Here is a 21880-nt window from a genome sequence, read left to right on the forward strand (position 1 = left end):
GTCACCTTGCAAGGGCCCAGGCTGTGTTCAATTCTGGGGTCACCACTGAAGTGAGCACAGAGATCCAAGTGACAGAACTGAAGGCCCCAGCTGAGCCTGCATGCTTTGAGGAACACAACCCTAGTGTAACCGCTGGGGAATGCTCTCGCCCTAGTCTCCGCAAGTAGTTAAGCAGGCTCTGGGGTAATATCCCCCTACTGATATGTGACCCAGCCTGTTGGGAAGCAGAGGCTGCAGGGACCCACCCCATTTGCTCATGACGCCTGAGATGCCCTGAATACCCAGATGCCTGCTCCGACATCGTGAGAAAGATGACTACCCAGCAGAAGCACCCCTAGACACCTGACAGTCACCTACAGACCAGCCACAGGCAACTGTAGTGTGGGAAGAATGATCTGGCAAAGGAGTGTACCAACCAGAAGTCTAAGGGCCAGGCAGGGAGCACATATTTCTAAGTCTCAGAATCTCTAGCACAAACCAAAGTTTGTAATGAAAAGACCAGTGATGCCTTGGAGGCTGCACCCCCAAAGCCCATCAAGCCCAGAGAGCAGGATGCATCTGCTCTCATGTGGGTGCCTACTGCTTAGAAGCCAGGCTGCATCTCACAAGTTGGCAGTCAGCTATCCAGAAGGGCTCCATGGAGATCCATCTCCATCTCCAGGACATGTCACACCTGATTCGCCCCACGCTCCAGGGCTCCCAATCCCCTCCTCAGTCTTCCCAGCAGCAAAGGATGCTGAAGAACACCCCCAGGCAACAGTCTCCCAGGAGGCTCAACCGTCTTGACAAGCAAAGGCAGAGTTTGTTCCTTCGGAGCTCAACATGTGAACATCTGAGGGGCCCCAGCATATTGAACCAAGTACTGAAATTTTAAGCAACTGCTCAAAGGAGAGCAGGAGAAAACAGTAAGACTCCTGCTAGACAGGACATAAATCCTAGCATGGGCGTGACGTGGTGGGAGAGGTCCCGAAAACCGCTCAAAATAAACCTCCGTGTTAGAAGCACTTCTTTGGAGAACATCACTTGAGGGCATAGACATTCTTACAGCCTGCACACCCTGGACAAGTCCTCCCAAGCCGGATTTTCAGCACACTCACAGTTTCCCTCCATGGCCAAAGTGAACACAGGCACTTCTCTACTGGATGCACAAATGGCCAGCTGTGGCCCCAGATGTTCACCCGCTGCTGGGCAAGAGTTTAATTCATCATTGTAGCGGAACAAAAATGCTTAGGTGGGCTCAGATATAAAATAGAGACACGAAGCAAACTCACACCCTGTTCCCCTTGAAAACGAGATTCACGCAGTCTGAACGTAGACGAGTGCCACATAGCACCACAGCTCCAGGAGGGACAGGTTTTCTGTGCCGATGATGTGTAAACACAATTTTGAAAGGTAGTTAGCTCCCAAGTGCAAGGGCTCTGGGCCAATTCAAAGGTGAACTGAACACTTGAAGCTGTAAGTCCAATACAATTAAAAACTCTTGTGGGTGGCTTTGTTTAATGTTTTTGATGAGGCCAGCTGAGCTTTAATAAACCTGTACAGAGTAGCTAAATACAGTGTTAGAGCCTTCACTTAATTTTAGTGGAGTGAAGAAATTTTGGCCCGCAGAAGCCCTGAGTTAGAACATTTTCTACCTTGCTCAACTCTAAAACATTCTTTCTGATTTATCATCTTCTTTGTATTTCTAAAATGTAAGAACCCACCGCCCACACACACGCACGTACCAGGAACACTATCTCTGGTTACCGATGTTCTCTTCTGGGTATTTTAAGGATGTTTTCCCTCTGGAATCTCAGTAGAGGCAGCAGACATTCAAGGCAAGAGACTCTGAAGCAGCTGTGCTTCAGTTTCTTCACAAGGGGAACAGCAACATTACCACCTTGGTAAAACGCTGTGAGATTGAGTCAACCCAAGAAAAGTTTCTAGAACTCCCTAAAAGCACACGGTTCTCGCTCAAGACTGTTAACTATAATTACTGTCATTTCCATCTCCAACCTTACTTATTTCTCCACCCAAGAAGACACTGCCTACCTCCGTGATTAGCTTCCTGCACCAACTAAAATGGAAGACGAGCTCGTGATAAGGAATTTGAGGAAAGCAAGGTCTCATGGGGAAAACAGAGAAGCAACCCAAGGCTGGTGTGAACTTATAAAGTCCCTTTTTCATTATTTTCACGTTTATCAAACAACACGAGAAAATAAGAAAACCGTGACTTTTGCTACACTGTAAATGAGTATGAGTGCAGGGACGAATAATCACTGTTTCTTATTTGCCGGAGATACTACAGGCTCAGCAATCCACCGTCCTGGGGTCTTGCTCCTCTCTCCCTTCCCCTGGTCTCTCCCTCCTGCCGCCCCAAATATCTGATACCTTTCGAAGTTTTGGTTCTGAAGCTTGTCCATTCTACCTCCCGGCTGTCCCACTACTAACACCTGGCACCAGCTCCCTCTGCGGCATCTCTAAAAACCACGCTAATTGTGTCCTTTCCCTCTCCCCAGGCAAATTCTCCATGCCTTTTACATTCCCCACGCCATTGCCATCTTCTCTAATGATTTCCAACGGAGGGACTCAATATTTCTCTTGATTGTAACCGCTGCAAGTGAAGATCTTACTGTTGCTAACAAAGGGCTGATTAGTTGGCAAAAACCTGAACTATTGCTTCGGGTAACTCCAGGTAGAAGAGTGCATCCAAGTTCATCCAAGCTCATGTCTGTTTGCATCGATCTTGCTGTGCCCGAGTCTCACACCTCGCCTTCGCCCTCGCCCTAGTTCTGCATCACCACTCAGCCTCTTTGTTCCCTCCAGAGCACCACATGCCATAAGTCAGCTGAAGGCCCCTCTCTCCAAGCTTCCTCCATCACCCCATCTGTACCCCCTTGCTGAGACCTCTCAGGAAGCCACCATGCTTGTCACTCAAGGTCGTTCACCCCAACGTCCAGACGAACCTACCAACCAATGACATGAACAGCTCACTGCAGTGTTTCTCCCAGCCTTCAGGCTTCCAGAAGGTTTTAGCTCAGCCCCTCCTTCCCGGGCAGGAAGCCTTCCCTGCCGGCCCATCGCCATGCCAACATGTTCCAGCTCTATTGACCTCACTTCTCTTAGACGTGCAGGACACCCCCCACCCTGCAAATCATGGCCAGTGACCCCCACTGTCCTTTAAGTCCCTGCCCAAGCCTTCCCTCTCTAAGGCTGCCCCAGAAGGCGTTACCACATCCCCTGTCCCTGGTCTTTTGGCCGTAACATGTCATTTACTTATTATGCTCGTTGTTTTGCAAACTTCCCCCCCTCTGGCTCCGTGAGCCTAGGAACCTTTTCTTGCTGGTGCCTCCCCAGTGCCAAGAATAGGCCAGCGTTGGTGCTTCAAAAAAGAAACACTGTTGAATGAAACAACTGCTGTTCATTTTCCACCATAATTTCAAACAAGGAAAGCCATTCCTCACGGAATACATCTTAGTTGGATTTAAAGGTGGAGTTGGTTTGAGAGTCAGCTCACCCGCCTCTGAAGGTGAAGAGACACACTGGTCACCACTGTGAAGCTGAACCGGGCACACAGCAGCTGTCCAGGCTGACCATGTCTCCATGGACCCAACAACTGCCACTGACGTTATTTCTCTTGCTTTTAAAAGCGGAGAGAGGCAGAAAGGGAGACTGGACCGTTGAATGCTCCAGAATAGACATCTTGTCAACCGGAGATACAGTGCCATGGGCTCAGGACAGAGCAGAACCTGAGGGGGTTCCTTAGTCCCACCAGCCCCCCCAAGAGACACCTGGCCGGGAGGTTTTCTGCCCCTGATTCTGCTACACCAACCACAACCCCTCACGATCCATGCCAAGTGCTCGTGAAGACTTTCCTCGTGGATGGAACTGAGCCTTGTGACTTTCAAAGGCCAGAACTCCCCAACCAAAATTAGGACAGTGAGAAGCTTTGCCCAGGGGCTGCTGGGGTCCTCAAGCGTTCAGGTGGGTCCCGATGACCGTCCCTTCTGCAACTACCTGGGCAAGGCCGGATGTTTCTTGCACAGCCCAACCAATGCAGCACATGCAGGAGAGAGAATGCAGAAGCAGACGGGACGCCAGCGTCTCCTGCCAGGCGGGCATTGTGGAGAGCTGCAGAAATGGCCAACTGTGCTTTCACCTCCCTCGTTTGCTTAATTTTAAAAATAAATAAATCAAATGTGGTGTGAGCATGTCACGGATTTATTGCGGCGCTTCTGATATAACTTAACACATATTTTTTCATTTCCGTTTCACTTTCCAACATGATAAGAGTGTCTAGATATGACCCTGCATGAACAGAAGCCCTCTGGAATCTGGGGTGCTTTGTAACAGATTTAAGAGGACTGCTGACACGGCGCTTCTCAATCCCACACTCCCAAAAGAAGATCCAGGCAAAGGAGATAGATGTTCTTGTGGAAAATGGATGGGCTCGTTTTCAAAATAAACATTTCACTGCTTAACTCACGTGCCAGAAACGAAAGATCAAAAGGAAAGAAAGGGAAAAAAATAATACCAACAACATAGGAGCATCAAACAGGAGACAGAGAAAGGAGAGTTTTTTAAAAATTGATTTCATCTGAGATTGTGTGTGTCATGAAGAATTAACCGGAGGTTCTAGATGAACTCTGGCGGATCCAGGGATGTCTTCAGATTATGTACAGAAGGGTGGTCCCTGCATTTATCTAAGGAAAACAACCAAATGTTTCTTTCAATTCTCAAGGGAGTCTGGGGCTAGGGGTTGAGGAGCTCTCGGATTGGTGTCAATTAGCTCTGGGGGCAGGGAAGAGGAACACTCGACTCCCAAGTCCTTTAAGCATAAAACTAAGCAAAGATGTAAAATCAACACAATTTTTCTAGGAAGTCGATATTTTTTCCTGATAACGCTACAGCCTTATCTCGCTAGACTCTCCAGGCTCGGGCTCCCTGGGTCAGGCCGGAGGCAGCACAGGGCTCCGCTCCAGAGTGGGGTCCTATGCTCTTGTCAGCCACCAACCTCTTTGCGCTTCTGCACCAGAACTGAGGATTTTGATCCGAAAATCAGGAATTGAAACAGCTGAAATGAAATCCATTCAAGCACAGGGAGGCTGTGGTGTGCGGAGGCCAGGGGTGATTCAGAGGAGGGGATCCAAGCATATGATCAAGGAGGACCTGGATTTTAATCCAGCGTGAGACCTCGTCCCATCATCTAATCTCTGTCTATCAACCCACTTCCTCCCCGATGAATGACGAGGCAGGAGAGAGAGAAGTGGGTCCGCGGGTACGTGGAATCAGGCTGAAACAAACCCTGCCAGTGGCCCACAGCGGTCAAGAGCTCGCTCTGCCTCCCCTCTGCACCAGGTAGGGTGTGAGGAATTCTGGAAACATGCGGTGTCAGGAGTGGACATGTGTCCCGGGGGTGGAGGGTCTAAAAGCCCCCCTGCATGTCCCAAAGGCTGCAGGCCCAGAGAACCTCTCAGCACCTCCACTCCTGTTCTTTCATCTCCCAGTGGATGAACAAAGCTCTCCACACAGACAGCTCCAGGGCTCCGAGCCAAGGCTTCCCTTTGAAACTTGGAACCTGGGACTAGACACTCCGCGGAGGTCACTTGTCTCGTTCCACCTCACCTCTGAAAGCCTCACAGACGCTCTTCGTGAGGGCTGAGCCCGATTAACCCGATTCACATCACAAGTCACCATTGTTTCCTGGGCGTCTGCCTTGTGCCTGGAGCTTCACTTTCACTGCCGGTGGAATCTGACAGTAGCCTCGTGAGAGAGACCGTGGCCCACCTTGGGTACAGAGCCCACAAGCCGGACTTCACAGCTGTGTCCAGCCTAACACCAGGCCGAACCACACGGACACCACAGTAGGAAAGTCCTGGCTGTAGTGAGAGCATTTGACTGCTCAAATATTCATGTCATTATGCGTATCGCTTGATAAGTAGTGAAATATTTTACATGAATTAGCTTATGTCAAATGCAAAATGGAGACAGTCATGTCAAAGCACAAACCTAATCAGGGGAAGTAAATTAAAACAATACCTGGGCCCTCCCTGGTGGCGCAGCGGGTTAAAGCACAGTACTAAGAAGCTAAAGCCACTTTAGCATGAGTTCGATCCCCGCCTGCCCCAGAGGTGACCCACATGGCGCAGCAGACCTCTCCTGACCCGCCCGCTGCTCCCCTCAGCAGTGTACTTCATCAATCGGCCTGTTCTGCTCCCCACTCTGCCCCCGGGGAAGCCTCTCACCACCCCTGCACCTCTGGTCTGTACCCCCATTCTATATGCATAAATAAGTAAATCTTTAAAAAAAAATACCCTAAAGGACTTATAGACATGGTGGTGAGGGCTCTCCAGAGCCTTCCCTGAGCTACCAGATACATTGACCCTGGGCTCACAGTCCCTAAAAGGAAGTATGAAAATAGCAGCTGGACCCCTGCAGACCACAGAGGTAACTCTGTGGCTAGACATGCATGCACCGGCTGAGTTTTGGCCACAGCACCATAGCAGAGACATGAATTCTGCTCAGGACAAGCCAAAAGGCCAGTGGGAGAGCAAGTCCTCCCAAGGAATGAGCCATCTCCCGCAGAGATCAGCACCAGGAAACCGTGTTTGAAGGGCCTGGGCAGTGCCGGACCCATCACAGGACTGGCTAGAGACACAGACGCGCATGCGCAAATGCTCCTAACAAACAGCCCCTCAGCGTCACGACACTTGCTTAGCCCCTGAATCTGACCTCCAGTCCCTCCTGGTTCCATAGGTCATCTGATGTCAGAACAAACCCACAGGGTCAAAACCTCTTTCTTGATCACTTTCAACCCAAAACAAAGCTGTTTGCATTATTTCTAAGCAAATACACACCCTTGCATTCAGGTGCTCTGGAAGCCTTTGGGGGTGGGAGGTGCCACTGGCTGCGGGGAGCTGATGGGACGATGGTGGCAGACTGGATTTCATCACCAGGACAGAGGGATGGACTTTATTCCACATCTAAGCTCACTAGCTAGGCCCCCTCTGTCAGAGATTTTACCACCAACAACAAAATAAGAATTCTTTTCAAGGAAGCTTCCACCCACCCACTGCCTCTTAAAATACACAGTTTGGAACGTAGTGGATTCTCAGAAGAAATTGCGTTGGACGAACAGGCAAAACTTGGAGTGGAAGGTGTGGGTGAGGGGACAGTGTTACGCAGAATCCCGGGGTTCAGTGCAAGTCGCTAAAAAGCTTCCCTCCACACAGAAAATCAATATGAAAATAATATTTCCATTCACCTTATAGCCTCTACAAGAGGCGTCCAGGCCCCGTGTTTCACTGGGATCACCGGATGGCCTTGAGGGAGGCTGCTGCCCTCACCCGCCCGAGGGATAGCCAGCGGAGTTGCAGGCTGGAGTGACTTGTCCAAGATTGCCAGCCCGTAGGTCTCAAGCCAAGAAGCAAATGCACTTCTTAAGATTCCCAGGCTGCTGCACTTTGCATTACATTAAGCTGCCTGAGCGGTGACTTTATGCGACACCACATTTAGATGATCTCACTTCCATATATTAACATTGTGGAAGGCAACCAGCCAAAGAACGGAAATTTCACATAACAGTTACACGTGAGGGCTTTTAGGGGGATTGGTTCCGAAGGAGACAATGCTCTAGCTTCTTGTGGGGGTAGTGATGACCCAAAGTTCACAGCCCCATCAGCAGGTGGGATAAAGCACAGGCCCAGCTGTCCCCAGCACTGGAGAGATACGCAAGAGGCCAGGATAGAGCACCCCACGAAAACTGAATAGAAACCAATGTAGCATTGCTACGGGTAAAAGGGACATTTGCAGGTGATGCTGCTTTTTCAAGAGTTTGTAGGTGGCGACATATCCCTCACTAAATTCCAAATACCACAGGCCACCACTCTGACTTAGCCCCCCAACAGCAATCTCAGATTGTTCAGGACTGAGCCTTCAGTACATTTGAGGTGATCCTTGAATAGGGCACCTATTTCGCCTGTGCCCCACCAAAGTCCATGCATGGCCATGCTCCCCGGGGAGCACAGGGATTAGCCATGACATCCACTATCATGGTCTTCTTTAGCAAAGAGATGAGCAAAAATGCAGGCAGCACATCCAGATGCAATTCACACTCACCTACTCAGACAACGGAGTCAACTCTAATCAAGATTTTGATATAAACCCCAAGCTACTTCCAGTCCTCAACTCATAGGACATCACTAATAGCGATAAAAACCACAATGGACAAGTTCTCCCTCATTGGCTTCTTATGCCATAACAGACACTCTACTACAGGTGCCATTTCATTCATTTTCTCAAAAAGCCTTATTATTATCCTCCTATTGACAGATGAATAAATTAAGGCATCAGGAGACTTAAAATGTTTGCCAAACTGACCTAAGAAAAGGGAGAATCAGGGTACTGGTTCAATAAAACCTGACTGGACGTCAACAAAACCTGCCCTCCCAAGGATGAAAGGATTAAAATAAAAGACAAACCCATGGTCTATATGCACTGTGGTGGAATATTAGTCAGTCCTGAAAAGGAAGGGAAGTCTACATAGGCTACAGCATAATACACCCAGAAGGCGTGATGCAAAGTGAAATAAGCCAGTCACAAAAAGATAAATATTATAGGATGACATTGTTTCATCAGAAACTTCAAGGAGGCAATCAAATTCATATGGACAGAAAGTAAAACAGTGGTTGCCAAAGGCAAGGGAAAGGGAGAACATAGGAAGTTGGTATTTTCTGGGCACAGAGAGCATTTCAATCTGTTAAGAGGCAAAAAGCTCTGGAGAGGGATGATAGAGATGGGGGCACAATATAAGGGGACTCAGTTTCCCTGAACTGCACACTTGAAAATGGTTAAGATGGTCAATGCTATGTGGACTAGCCATCATTTTAAAAAGTTTTAAAAAGAAGAGGCAAAGATTAAGCAGACTCCTCTAACCTATAATAAAACCTGGAGGGTGAGCAGCAATTTTTTTTATTATTCTAATGCAGAAATCTAGTGTAGTTTAACAAAAATCTGTATCCCTGAATGACTTTGCATATGAAAATTTAAAATTCCAAAGTAAAATTAGAAACTTGCGATTTTGAAAAACACAACTTTTGATCTGCTCTTCAATGAGAACTAACTGAGCCTAATGCTCGCTTTCTATGCCTCCACCATAGGTTCTCCGCCATCTGCCCATTTATGCTTAGGACCCCCCCCCCATTCTGAGAGAACTGAACCCTGAAATGCCCCTCTGACCTCAGCAGTGAAGTATAGCACCATCTCCTACCGGTCACTTCAGAGGCACCTGTTGCTTTCCCACTGAATACAGTGGTGGCCACTGGCGACGCTGGTGGTGACACACCCTTCCAGGCAAGTGAACCCCATGTAGAATCTGATCTGTAGCACCATCTACAAACCAGCTCTCCATTCTTATCACAAAATCCAGCCCAGGCACAGCAGGAGCAGGAAAGGACCAAGACAGGCAGGAGGACACATTATCCTCAAGTTCATTACCACTACCAGGGAAGGAAACAGGTCCTTCTGGCGTTGCATCTCTGCAAAATGATTTCACACCCACGTCCTCATGCCTTAGACCAAAAAGCAGGCAGGTAGAGCACTTCAGCCCCACTCTTCAGAGGAGCAAGTAGACATCAGATTTTGTACAAAGTAAAAAACTAGTTAGCTACCCAGTAGGAGCTGGAAGACACCCTCACCATTCCTTCTGGTACCCCCCTTCCCCCCAACACACACACACACACACACACACACACACACACACAGGGCTGGCGGGCATCGCAAGGAACAGGAAATTGCAATGGCTCCTGTAAGACAGCCAGGCTGCCAGCCTCCAAGAAAGCTGACAAATGCCCCAAAGCGCCTCCTCCTACCGACTTCCAACTAACCTCTTCCCACCTGTGGTGCCCAAGACGTAAGCTCCCGGAGTCCGCAGCCCAGCGCGCCCATCTGTGCGCGGATAGGACCTCCGGAGAAAGGAAGCTCGCAACAAGCAACCTGCGGTTGCAGATCTGAGTTGGAGAGGCGGTTTCCCATCCCAGGGTGAACTTATCAGCTTTATTCCCACTCCTATCACATCCCCCTCAGCACACACTGCTTCCGTAATCCCCACCCCTTCTCCGCAGAACTGTAAGTAAGAGGGGCCAAGCAGGAGAGAGAGGAGTGTTCGGAGATGAGCGCCAGAGGCAGCAGGCAGCAGGCACACACAGGGTAAACCCCGCCGAGAGCAAGGGAATCTCGGAAGAGAAAAATCATGCACTTAAGAGTCATGCACCGCTTCCAAAATATTGAAACAGATTTCAATCACTTTACCTGAGTTGTTTTGGCTCTTCTGCCTTGCATGCTGTTGCTATGGCTAATTTGTGGGTTGGCGGCACCTTCAGAAAGACAGTGCGATTTCCTACAGGGAAGTGTGTTATAATTACTGTACGGAAGAGCCTCTTCGGCAGCAGCTGGTGGCATCTTATGGTTTGCAAGATCGGGAATATCAGACACCAAATTCCGACAATAGCCTGGAAATTTGCTCCTGGGGCCCCCGTTCGCCGTCACCCCAGAGTTTTTCTGCGCATACAAGTCACCCAGGGAGTTGGCACGCTGACAGGTGCTGAGCTGCCGCGGACTCGCGCGGGTTTCCATCCCCCGAGCCTCCCCGCTCTCTTTCTCTTCCGCGGAACCCAAGATTTCTTCGTTGCTTGTTAAATGTTCTTGGCTCAGATCAGAGAGTGAGAATTCCAGGCTGTCCTCCCGCCAGATGTCTGCTGATTTGGAGCGTTTCTTCTTGAAGCTTGCCGTCTCCATGAATGCGGGCCCGTTGGAGGTATAGGGACGCTGCCTCCTGCCTCCCTCTGCCAAGCATGTAGCGTCATCCCCGGAGAGCCGGCTCTGCTCCGAGTCTGGCACGCTCTGCACAGAGGCGGCGGTGAGCACGATGTTGCTGTCCACGCTGGGGGTGACAGAGGAATCGGTGAAAGACACCGGTCTCAAACCCATATCCACGCGGTCCACCCATATGGGGCTCCCGAAGTCCTCCAGGGTGCCTTCCTGGGAAAAGGGCTCCAGGCCATTTTCAGCCAGGGACTGGGGGATGCTGGGGGTGCTGCTGGAGCGCGCGCTCACTTCCGAGTTGCGGTGGATCACCTTCCCCGAGGACGCGTGCCTGGCCCTGCGTGGCTTGTGCGACAGGCGTAGCGAGCGCGACGTGTGCTTGCGCCCCAGGATGGGGTGCTTCTCTCCATAAAACTCATGCTCTCCATTTTGACTTTCTGCGTTTCCCATGGTTTTATGGTCTGTAGAAAGGGAGGGGCGAGAGGAGGGGATCATTGAGTCACCAGTGGGCACAGGTAACTTAAGAGACCTCAGCGTGAAGGGTGGGCTACCCGAGCCGCAGGTAACACCATCTGCGTCGCCTGGAAGGCACTAACATCAGCTGCGGAGATGGCTCCCCAGAGACAGCTGAGGGAATTACACTGGTCTTTGCCCAGAGTTAGGTGCCCAGAACACACCTCCCTCCAGGGGGTAGGCCTTGTCTTCCCCCTGAACACCCCACTTAGACATGTAAAGTTCAAATCAAGGTGTCTGCAGAGTGAGTCGCTTTCTGTTCTGAAATGACATCTTTCAAAAAGCAAAACAAAATTTAGAAAGGGTCTTCAATAACTTCCATCCACCCTCCTTCCCTCCCCAGGGTTGTTTGGCTTCAACCCAACTCCAGCTCTGTCAAAATCACTCAAAACCGGAAAAGAACAAGACTTAAGTCTGATCAGTGTTTTGCTAATAAATTAAAGTCGAAAACAAAAAGTGCTTTTACCTTCAACTGCATAGCATCCTGTGTATCTAGTTTTTGTGGGGTTTGGGGAGGGGGTGTGAAGAGGAAGGGGATGGAAGAGAGATGGGCAGAACAAAATAGAAACCCCGTTCTCTGCCTAATAGCAGACTAATGGGTTTATTTCTGGGATCAGCTCCAACCTGAGAATATTAATCTGGTACAGAGTGCCCTGCAAACAGAAATTCACATTCTGAAACTGCTAAATGTGATTCAGCCTTTCGGGGCTACCCAAGTTAATTCAAGTCCCTCCTTAATATTTTTCCTCTTTCTCTCGCTGACCTGATGTCTGTTCCTCACAGTGGGCAATAGGAAAATCTTCAAAGCTCGCCAGTGGTGGGTGACTCTACTTAGCCCATCTCCTTGCTCTGCCAGGTTGCATCCATTCAAGTGGTATCACTTAAGCTACTCACATGAAATTGACCAGAAAGAAGAAGAATAGAGGAGCTGGCTATATCCCTGAGCTGTTCTTTTAAGCATCTACATAATCCTCCACTTAGAAAAATATAAACTGAGCCCCTACCATGCTCTAGAAGTCTGAGAGAGGCACAGTGAACAAAAGAAAAATACCCCTCACCTTCATGAAACTGATATTCTGGCCAAAGAAGGCACACAATAAATAAAAAGTGGCAATTGAAAATGAATTTACTGTGACTATAAAGAAGAGACTGAAACATCCACGAGCCAAAAGAGATGAGTGAATCAAGCAGATGTGGTCTATGCACACAGTGGAATACTACTCAGCCATCAAAAAGATAAACTCGTGCCAATTGCTGCAACATGGATGGAGCGGTAAGGGATTGTGCTAAGCAAAATAAGTCAAGAGGAAAAAGATCAATAATACATGATGTCACTTACATGTGGAGTATAGAAAAACTGAACAACATATCAGAAAAAAGACAAAACTTGCAAGTTGACCATAGAGCTGAGGCATCCAGCAGGGGATGGGGAAAGAGAGGTGAAAGCAGGGGAGAGATGAACACAGGGAAACAGGATCATGGATCACAGGTGCTATGGTGGTGGGAGAACTACTGGGACAATGTCTGAGGGGAGAAACCAAATCATGTACAATGATGTAAGAAAATGAATTAAACAATTTTTTAAAAAGAAAGAAACACCCAGGAGTATGCTATGCCTACATATCATCTGGGAATCACACTGGAACGCCACCATCCAGGCTACACCACTACTTAAACATCCACAAACCCATCTTTACAGAATGAAACTTGTGGCAACAGGAAGAAGGAAGCACCATAAAGTGTCCCCTTGAGTTCAGAGGTAACACATACAGATAACAGATGCTAAGCTACACCACGAGGGAACTTTCCAAGAAAAAGAGTCTCCTTTCTAATAGCTGCGAGTATAGTTCAAAGCGGCAAGGCCATGCCTCTGCTGGTATCTTTATGAGGTTAAGAAAAAAGTCACTCTACTTGGTAGACAGATAAAGAAAAGATCAAATCCCCATGCGTGACCACTTCTATTATCTACTTTCCTAAGAATCTCATGTGCTCTATTTTTAAAAGTAAAATAAATAAGCATTTCAATAACTTGTAAGGTTATGGCCAATTTCTTAAGCGTGTTCAGCTTCTTTTATGGACACACTAAGATCCCGCAGGTCTAAGTACCTAGGTGTTTGGCCAATAGATACTAAAAAGTTTAGAACAAGTGTCAGCCATAGGCCCATTCTAAAGATCACACAGATTTAAACTTAAGGTGGAGGGGCGGAGGGGTGGGGGGAGGAATTCGGCAATAGAAACTGAGTGGGAGAAAAAACAAAACTGCCATCTCAAATGTACCCAGCTATCCCCTCCTCTACCATAGATCTCAAAAGTTTGCAAATATAAACTGACAGGCATAGTCTCAATGACAAATTTCTAGTTAGGCTCATTTCTGCCAACAGAAAACTAATCAAGTTAAAAGCCTCCAAAGAGGTTTTCAAAAGAAAATGGCCCCAATCTTCAAGAATGACAGTGCCCAAAGCATCACACTGACAGGCCTATAATATTAATAGCATTTTTAGTTGTTGGAACTCAAGATCGCTCTTCAGCCAGCCAAGGTAGGAAATAAGCAATTTTTACATTTAGAACTAAAATTTAGAGATGAATGCTAAACCTCCTACATCCTACTGAGGGCCATTCTCAGGGGGTGACTTAAGCAGAGTCAGCAGGAAATTTGGAACAACTAAAGTTAAGAAAAATAAGTTTCTAGGAACTGCTGAAACACCCTCAATTTGCTAGCTTTTCCTGAAAGGTTGGTTAGAACCATGAAGACCCACAGAGGTCCCATAGGAGGCTCTGAAATCACAAAAACATGAAAAATTAAAATTGCTCATTGACTATAACAAACAAAGTCTCCCCCTTCAGGGGACAGCCTCTGGAATGTTGGTCGATTGAAAGTTCAAAACCTTTTTTCAAGTACCAGCTACTCCCATCACTGAAGTTCTCTCCCTCTGACAGAAAAAAAAAAAACAAAAATCTTTGTTTGTCTTACAGGTCTTGTTTGTTCCTAAGAACCTCAGCACAATTTCAGGACAGCACTTTTTCTGAAGACTCTAGAAAGACCAGCTGTGTTACAGCCATGCTCATGAGACTGTGCTCATGCATTTAAGTAACCAAAGCAAAAGGTGATGCTAACGATAAGTGCCTAGGTAAGAGAGGGAAGATGAAGGGAGAGAAGAACTGGTAAAAATGCAAAAACTGGGATAGAAATTGGACAGAAGAGAGTCAGAATAAGGATACTCAGCTTCAAGCTGGAATACATTACCGGTCTTAAACCTACTGAACTCTCAAACGCAGGCTCTGCCTTATTCCTGTAGAATGTTAGTTCCACGTAGCTTGCACTTGCAGGCATAAAGGGTGGAAGGGGAATCTCAGTCTTTGAACTTCCAGCCTGGCTTCTCACACTTGCTTTCCAGTGACTACATTCTGACTGCCCTACCTGCCCCAGGACCTTTGAATAGCTCTTCCTCAAACTGCAACTCTCCCTTCAGACAACTCCCTGGCTCACTGTCTCTAGTTTGTTGAGATCTTCACTCAAGCATCACCTTCCTAATTCTTTATAAAACTATAACCCCTCTCACAAAACTCCACATTTCTAATCCCTACTCTCCACACTTCCTTAGCACTTATCATAGCTGTAACACACAATATATTTCCTCTATTTAGTATTTTTTCCTTTCCCCATTAAATTAACCAAAGCTTCAGGGGATGGAAAGTTTTGCATGTCTTGTTTACTCCTGTGTCCTCAATGCCTACAACACCACTTGAAAGGCAGTAAAGCTCAGAATAATGAATGAATGACAAAATAAACTTGAATCAAAATGAAAACCTCATACAACTAAGTCTTCACTTAAGGTCATCAAAACTTCTTGGATATTGGACTTTAAGCAAAACAAGGTGGAAGGAAAGCAGGCCCTCAAACTCTGCTTTGTTCAACACAAGTCAGGATTATTTTTTTTCTCACTGAAATGGTATTCCAGAATGCTAATATAGCATGTTTAGATGAAGACATGAGCACAGTGTAAATACAAGCCTCTGCTTCCAGCACCTTAAGGACACCCGGCTTCCAACTTCCCTGCCGCTTTCTGGATCCCATCCCGCTGTGACCCAGACCTCAAGCAGGTCCCTCATTCCAAACCACTGGATTTGGGGATTTGGGGTTACTTGACACAGGAATCAAGTTGAGGAGATTCAGCTTGTTCTGCTCCACTTCCCTAAGCATTTAGGACTTATTCCTGCCTCAGTCCAATTAATTATTGTCCTTGATTCCCACCTTCCTCCTCTTTATGGGAGCTGCAGACATGTGAGAAAGAGATGCAGAGCTGAAAGGGACCCTCAACCCACAGACAGAGTGGAAAGTGCAGAACTAGTCAGGATGAGCTTACCTGCTAACAGGCATGGAAAGAGATCGCTGTATATGTTTTTAGGTCTTTTGAATTTTGAACTATCTTGAATATAGTATCCAATTATTTAAAACAATAAGAAACAAACCAACCATTAAAATGTGAGCTCTGACATTATATGGCCAGAGTATACATCTCCCTCCATCACTCCCTAGCGTGTGGTCTGAGAAACCAACTGAAACAAAGTGGGTATAATGACACTCTAACATCCGAAAATGTGGGAATTAATCAAAATGATGCCTAACAGAGTGGTATGAGTGGGCTGGGAGCCACTGGAAAATGAATCAAAACCCAGAGAACACAGAGGAGCAGACTGATGGAAACAGCAGAGGGAAAGTGGTCCTTCCATTCCTCCCAGCACCACGATCTTTCTCTTAGTGGTGACTTTAGCACTTCAATGAGTAATCATAGTAACATCCTCTAGATACCATCAAACTAAATACACAGTGAACAAGGCTGGTTTCTTTCTTTCTCTTTCTCTTTCTCTCTCTCTTTCTGAAGGTATTGTCACAGAACCTTATCAAAAAGGGCAAACAGGCCCTCCCAGGTGGCACAGCAGGTTAAAGCACTAAGAAGCTAAAGCCATTTCTGCATGAGCTCGATCCCCACCTGCCCCACAGGTGACCCACAGGGCACAGCAGACCTCTCCTGACCCTCCCGCTGCTCCCCTCGGCAGTGTACTTTGCCCATCTGCCTGTTCTGCTTTCCGCTCTGTCTCTGGTGAATCCTCTCACCACCCCTGCACCTCTGGCTTGTACCCCAGTTCTGTCACAAATAAATAAATCTTTTAAAAAAAGGTCAAACAGTTGTTGGTTAGGGTGGTTGGGTTGGACATACAGGAGGAAGATGGTCATTCCCCAAGGCAATGACCTTTCGTAGAGTTATTAGCCTGGCAAGCCTATGTAAGAAAATGACACACCCTTTGAAAAATGTCAAATCCCTGGCTTTGGTAGTTATTATAACTAGGGAAGATGCAGTCATTAGGGGAAACTAGATGAAAGGTACTTCCAGTGCATTACCAATTTCCAGTGAATAATCTATAATTATTTCAGAATAGAAATTAAAGGAAGTTTACTAACTGGACTATTCAAGGTAATGACAAATTTTTAATGAGGATTCTTTAAAAGGAAACATTCACATTCCCTTTTATAGCTGAAACTAACCTAACCTTCTGATATAATCTTAATGAACTAGACAATTAAAAAAAACAAAACAAAACAAAAAGGTACTTACCGAGCACCCCCTAGCACAATATTATCAGGAAATACAAAGCAAACACAAACCAATGGTGCAAGATGATCTTCAGTAGAGAGAAAGCCTTGACTAATGGAAGACAGAACTTCTGTCTAGCAAAGCAGAGACAGCTGAACTGCTAATGTCTGGTGTCAGCCACAATGGAGTAAGGCACCATGGTCACCCTTTCGCCCACAGATAAAAACCAAACTCCCAGAACCCAACGAAAAAGCAGCTATCTGAGGATCCTGAACAGTAAGCAACAGCAGGCAGGTAGGGAGATCAAGTCAAGCCTGCGAAGCCTCTCGTCGAGCCTGATCTTCCCATTTTTGCTTCTAATTGTTATCATGCGTGCTTAGCACAGATGAGTGCCCAAATGGCTGTGGCCCAGGCAGAAACACTCCCAAGACACATCCTGTTTTTCTGGCCAAGGAAACCAAGAGAGTGGATCCTGGATGCCAGGAATGAAGGGGAACTCCATGAAATGAGAGCTGGAAAAGCAAACCCTCTGAGGCGGTGTATGAATCCACCAAGCCCCAAGCTCACCCTGCAGAGTCAATGCCTAAGACTCGCCAACGCAATACAGCCAAGGCTGTGAGCTGAACCCGTCCCCACACCATCCCTCACCTCTTCACCTAGCCCCCAGACTATTCTCAAGTTACACACGTGTGAGACAAACCCAAAAGAGCAGAGTAAAGGCTTGAGAATGGCTCTGATGGTACAGCTACCACTCACAGCAGGTGACACAGAACTTTCTGTCTGAACCCGGTCAGTTGCTAACACAGCAAAAAGAAAACTCAGCATTCTGCAGATGGTTTTTAACAGGACTAAAGTCTCGCATTATCGTGCTTAACACATCCATGATGCAGTCCTAAGAAAAGCAGGAAATCTAGCCAGTCCTCAAAGGAAAAGACAATCAATAATAAATGCCAACCTGAAGGTGGGGCAGATACAACTTTCAGAATTATCAACAAGTTTAAAATGGCTATTATAACTGTATTCCTGGAGTAGAGGTCAACACTCTCGAAATAAATGTCTATGCAAGATCATTATGGACATCAATATTATACATGACAGAACACAATTTAAAAGAAGAGTAAAACCTGTGGGATCCAAAATATAACATGAATGCTCCATTTTTAAGTCACATCAATGTGATGTATTCTCAGTACTGTACCAGGAAACAATCCCAGGGATGGAAAGTCACACCCTGGGCAGACAGAATCTTCTTAATCACAGAAGTAAAATTTATATCTGAGATGCAGGTAAAAATTTTCTTTAAGAAAATTAATAATCTCTCTCTCTCTCTCTCTCTCTCTCTCTCTCTCTCTCTCTCTCTCTCTCTCTCTCTCTCTCACACACACACACACACACACACACACAGACACAAGATTGATACAAAAATTTAAAGCAAATCGTCTGGAAAGACGATTTTAATTTTCAAGATTATATTTTTTGGATGTTTTAAAGCTTCTCCACTAAATTCATAATTCATTTTAAGGAAAGAGCAACAACAAAAAATTACTAACATGTTTTACGTCCCTGGGTTCTTGGATAATTGAAGAGAGTAGGGATGTGGGCACTCTGCTGACAGATTCAACAAGATGACACCAAACCCAAACTCAGAACAGATGGTTTGGGGGATTACGGAAGATAAAGAAAACACTCTGTGGCTTGGACTGACGGCCACGTCCCACCATTCCGGTGGCGCTCTGCCTGCCCTGCTCAGCCGTGTCTGTGGCCAGGGCTCCTGTACACTGACACGTTTGTCTGGCTTCACACACACCTCCTTGTCCATTTTATGAAGACCCGCTGGTGGCTGGCACCATGTCTTACACCTCATCATCCGGGTCAAGACAAGGCCTGGGCTGGCTCTTCTGGAAGGAATTCTCCTCATTCAGAGTTTGCTTGAAACAGAAGTCCATCAAATGTGGGAACTGCAGAGTCTATGACAGGCTCAAGATGACCCAATTCAAAACCTATTCTTGTCCAAAATTAACTGTTTTTTGTTTTGTTTTGTTTTGTTTTGCTTTTCAACAGTAATGTTTAATGGAGCACAGAATACTATTGATTTTTTTTAAGTACCTTGTTTTTTGTTTTTTTTTTTAACTGCTAAAGCCAGGTTTCTCTGTCATCAGCAAGAGCACTGGGAAATGCAATGAATGTCATTGGGTATTTATTTATCTATGTATATAAATTACAGTTATTGTAGTTATTAACTAAGACATTTTTCACTCTCCTCAAGTAATGAAAACTTACTAAAATAACGTAATGATTACCCTCCCATGACTTGAAAAGAGACCTCCAAAATGGCAGGAAAAAAAAGGATGAAATGGATTTATTTCAAAGTTAAATTTGAAGTGAAAATCACAAGACAACAGATTGCAAATTTAAAATTAGATTCTAGTGGGAGGTCTTGGTTTGAAGCCTATTTTTCCCTACTGGAGGCTGAGCCTGAAGACAGGGGGAGAAAAAGAGCTAAGATTAAACTGAGACAAAGTTCTGAAAGTTTTTGCTAAATCTTTACAAACCACTGAAAATTGACCTGCCAAGTCACACACAAATACCCCTAACACTAGTGACTAACCAGAAAAGTTTTGCAACAAATCAAAGATGATCTATGCTAGAGAAAGATTATTATTTTGACTGTATTTATTTTGCATTTGAAAGATTATCCAAACCAGAAACAAAACATATCATTGTCTTGAAATTAAGGTCTTGAAGCTAGGTTTGTCTTTTTCAAACATAATCCAGTGTAAAGATGGTGAAGCTGTGGGATAAATTTAAAAGACCCTGAGAGAAATTCACAGTGGGGGGAAGAAAAGATTTCATAGGTAACCGGCTTTCCCTTTTTCTTTTCTCTCTCTTTTTTAAAAGTTTTCATGCTAAAGCTTTTGAATTGTTAGATGGGTGTGACCCTAATCCAGGGAAGTGATTCCAAACTCTTTTCCCCACAAACTGCATAGAACAGCAATTCGAATAATGTTATATTCTTTCTGGCTGTCACCTTTGAAGTTACACAGTTAATTCACTGGGAAGGTACAGGCCTCAGAGAAATACTCACAAACTTACCTTAAAAGGCAACAGTGGTTCCCAGCCCGATTTGCCCCAAGAGCAGTGTGGCATTTAGATTTTGAGCTTGGCAATGGGGGCAGGATGAACTGGGGCTGGAAATAGATCAGCACCTGCCCCTGGGGGTGGCCATCAGGGTCTCATCTATGAGAATGTGCCCCAAACCTGGAGAGGACAGAAAAAGAAAAAAAAATCAGCCAGAAATCTAGTAAGTAAGCATTTTCTACCAAACCCATTTTCATCAATTGTCAAATATCAATTTTGTACAAAATACCACACCTGGAATCAAACAATTCAATATTAAGCTGCAGGTATAAAGTTGCATGCCTAATCAGATAAACAACTCAAGCTTATTTGCACATATGGTAAGAAATAACTCTTCCAAATTTCTTTTATAATTTTGACCGATCTCTAAAGATTAAGGTTATCAGGTAACAGAGATCAGCTGGCAAAGACTGGTCCCCATTCGGTCAGCATCTTCTTTATATGGTCTCAACAGAGATGAATGAAAGGGAACAAGGAAGTCTCCACCATTCTGTATTATAAGAGAAATTGGCAAAAGTACTACCAAAAAAAAAAAAAGGCAGAGAGACAAAGGACCAAATTAAACACAGGGCCCTTTCCTCCAGTCCAACTTTTCTTACCCTGGCAATTGGCAAATTCAAAGGAAACTCATGAAGAATGAGCACGGGAAATAATTAAGGTAAAATATCCAAACTGTTACTTAGTACAGAAAATAAATTGACCAGGCTCTAGAGCTCCCCAAGAGATCCCCTTAAGGATGTCTTTTGTTTGTTTGTTTAAGCAAGCTTGTCTTTTTAAGGTGAGAAAAAAATACTGAAGAAAAAAAAAAAAGCAAAAGGCCTGAAAGTTCCCTGGGGTGCTGCCCCCCAACTGTCCTCTGGACCTGCCTCCAAGGGCTGCCTGCTCCAGCACCTGCTGCTGCTAGTTCCAACCAGCAGGAACCCGCCATGACAAATCCTGAGAGCAAAATCATGAAGCAAATCACCTACTTTGTGCAAGCTGACCATATGCAGCACTGTATAAAAAAAATACATCCAGAGCAAACAGAACAATGAGCCAAGTTACAGCCCTTCCCCAGCAAAGAAAACGCGCCATGTCATCACAACGCCCACAGCTCTCAGCAAGCCCCCACCGGCACCCCATCGTCTGGGCCCTTTCCCTAATTCCCCTTTTACCATCCTGTTCACTCTCTTCTAGGCATCCTCCTCAAGCCGCTTTCTGAAAAATTTCAAATTTTCAAAGCAGTTCCTGAATTGCTTAGGAACTGGCAGAAATTAATACCAACAGCCCATTTATATTGAAATGGACTCATCAGGCTGCCAGCTGCCAATAATTTGCAAGGCTGGATTCTTGCTGCAAATGGGGCCTGCAGGCGGCTGCCCCTCCACCTGCACCTGGAGGCTGACAATGCATGTTTTATAGTTTAAAAGAAAAGTACATATTCTATTACCAGAACTGAACATTTTCTTAACCAATGTTCCTCTAATACCTAAGCAGAAAAAAGGTAGGAGGAAAGAGGTGAAAGTTAGAGGGCATTATTTACAAAATATTCAGGAAAACAAAACTGAGTTTTAAATTTTATATTTTCTTTTTTATTGGATTAATTTGACATGTCACGTTGTAGAAATAGAAGGTATACAGTTTGTTACTTTGATGCACTATATATTTAACTATGATGGTGCAGTATAGCCATATGTATCACATTATACACTTATAGTGCAATAGTATTGTCTATATTCATTATACTGTATATTAGATCTCTGTGGCCTATTTACTACTTTCTACAAATTTGTACCCTAAAACACCATCAATCTTATCCTCCTGCTCGCCATCCCTTGTCACCACCCTTAAATTCT

At 45.8% G+C, this 21880-nt stretch overlaps 1 protein-coding gene across 2 annotated transcripts in view; it reads right to left on the minus strand.

The window, feature by feature from the left end:
• Window positions 1–20035, minus strand: part of TIAM1 (T-cell lymphoma invasion and metastasis 1) — a 128224-nt gene extending 108189 nt beyond the window's left edge. For both annotated transcript variants that reach the window (XM_004675344.2, XM_004675343.2), the window contains exons 1-2: window positions 20001–20035; window positions 10288–11261 (exon numbers count right to left, since the gene is read on the minus strand). In XM_004675344.2, coding sequence (XP_004675401.1) covers window positions 10288–11250 — 963 coding nt within the window. In that variant the 5' untranslated portion in view covers window positions 11251–11261; window positions 20001–20035. The remainder of the gene's footprint in view (window positions 1–10287; window positions 11262–20000) is intronic.
• Between the last annotated feature and the right edge of the window lie 1845 nt (window positions 20036–21880).

The sequence above is a fragment of the Condylura cristata genome, unplaced genomic scaffold, assembly GCF_000260355.1.
Source record: "Condylura cristata isolate star-nosed mole 26May11 unplaced genomic scaffold, ConCri1.0 scaffold00003, whole genome shotgun sequence".
NCBI classification, from domain to species: domain Eukaryota; kingdom Metazoa; phylum Chordata; class Mammalia; order Eulipotyphla; family Talpidae; genus Condylura; species Condylura cristata.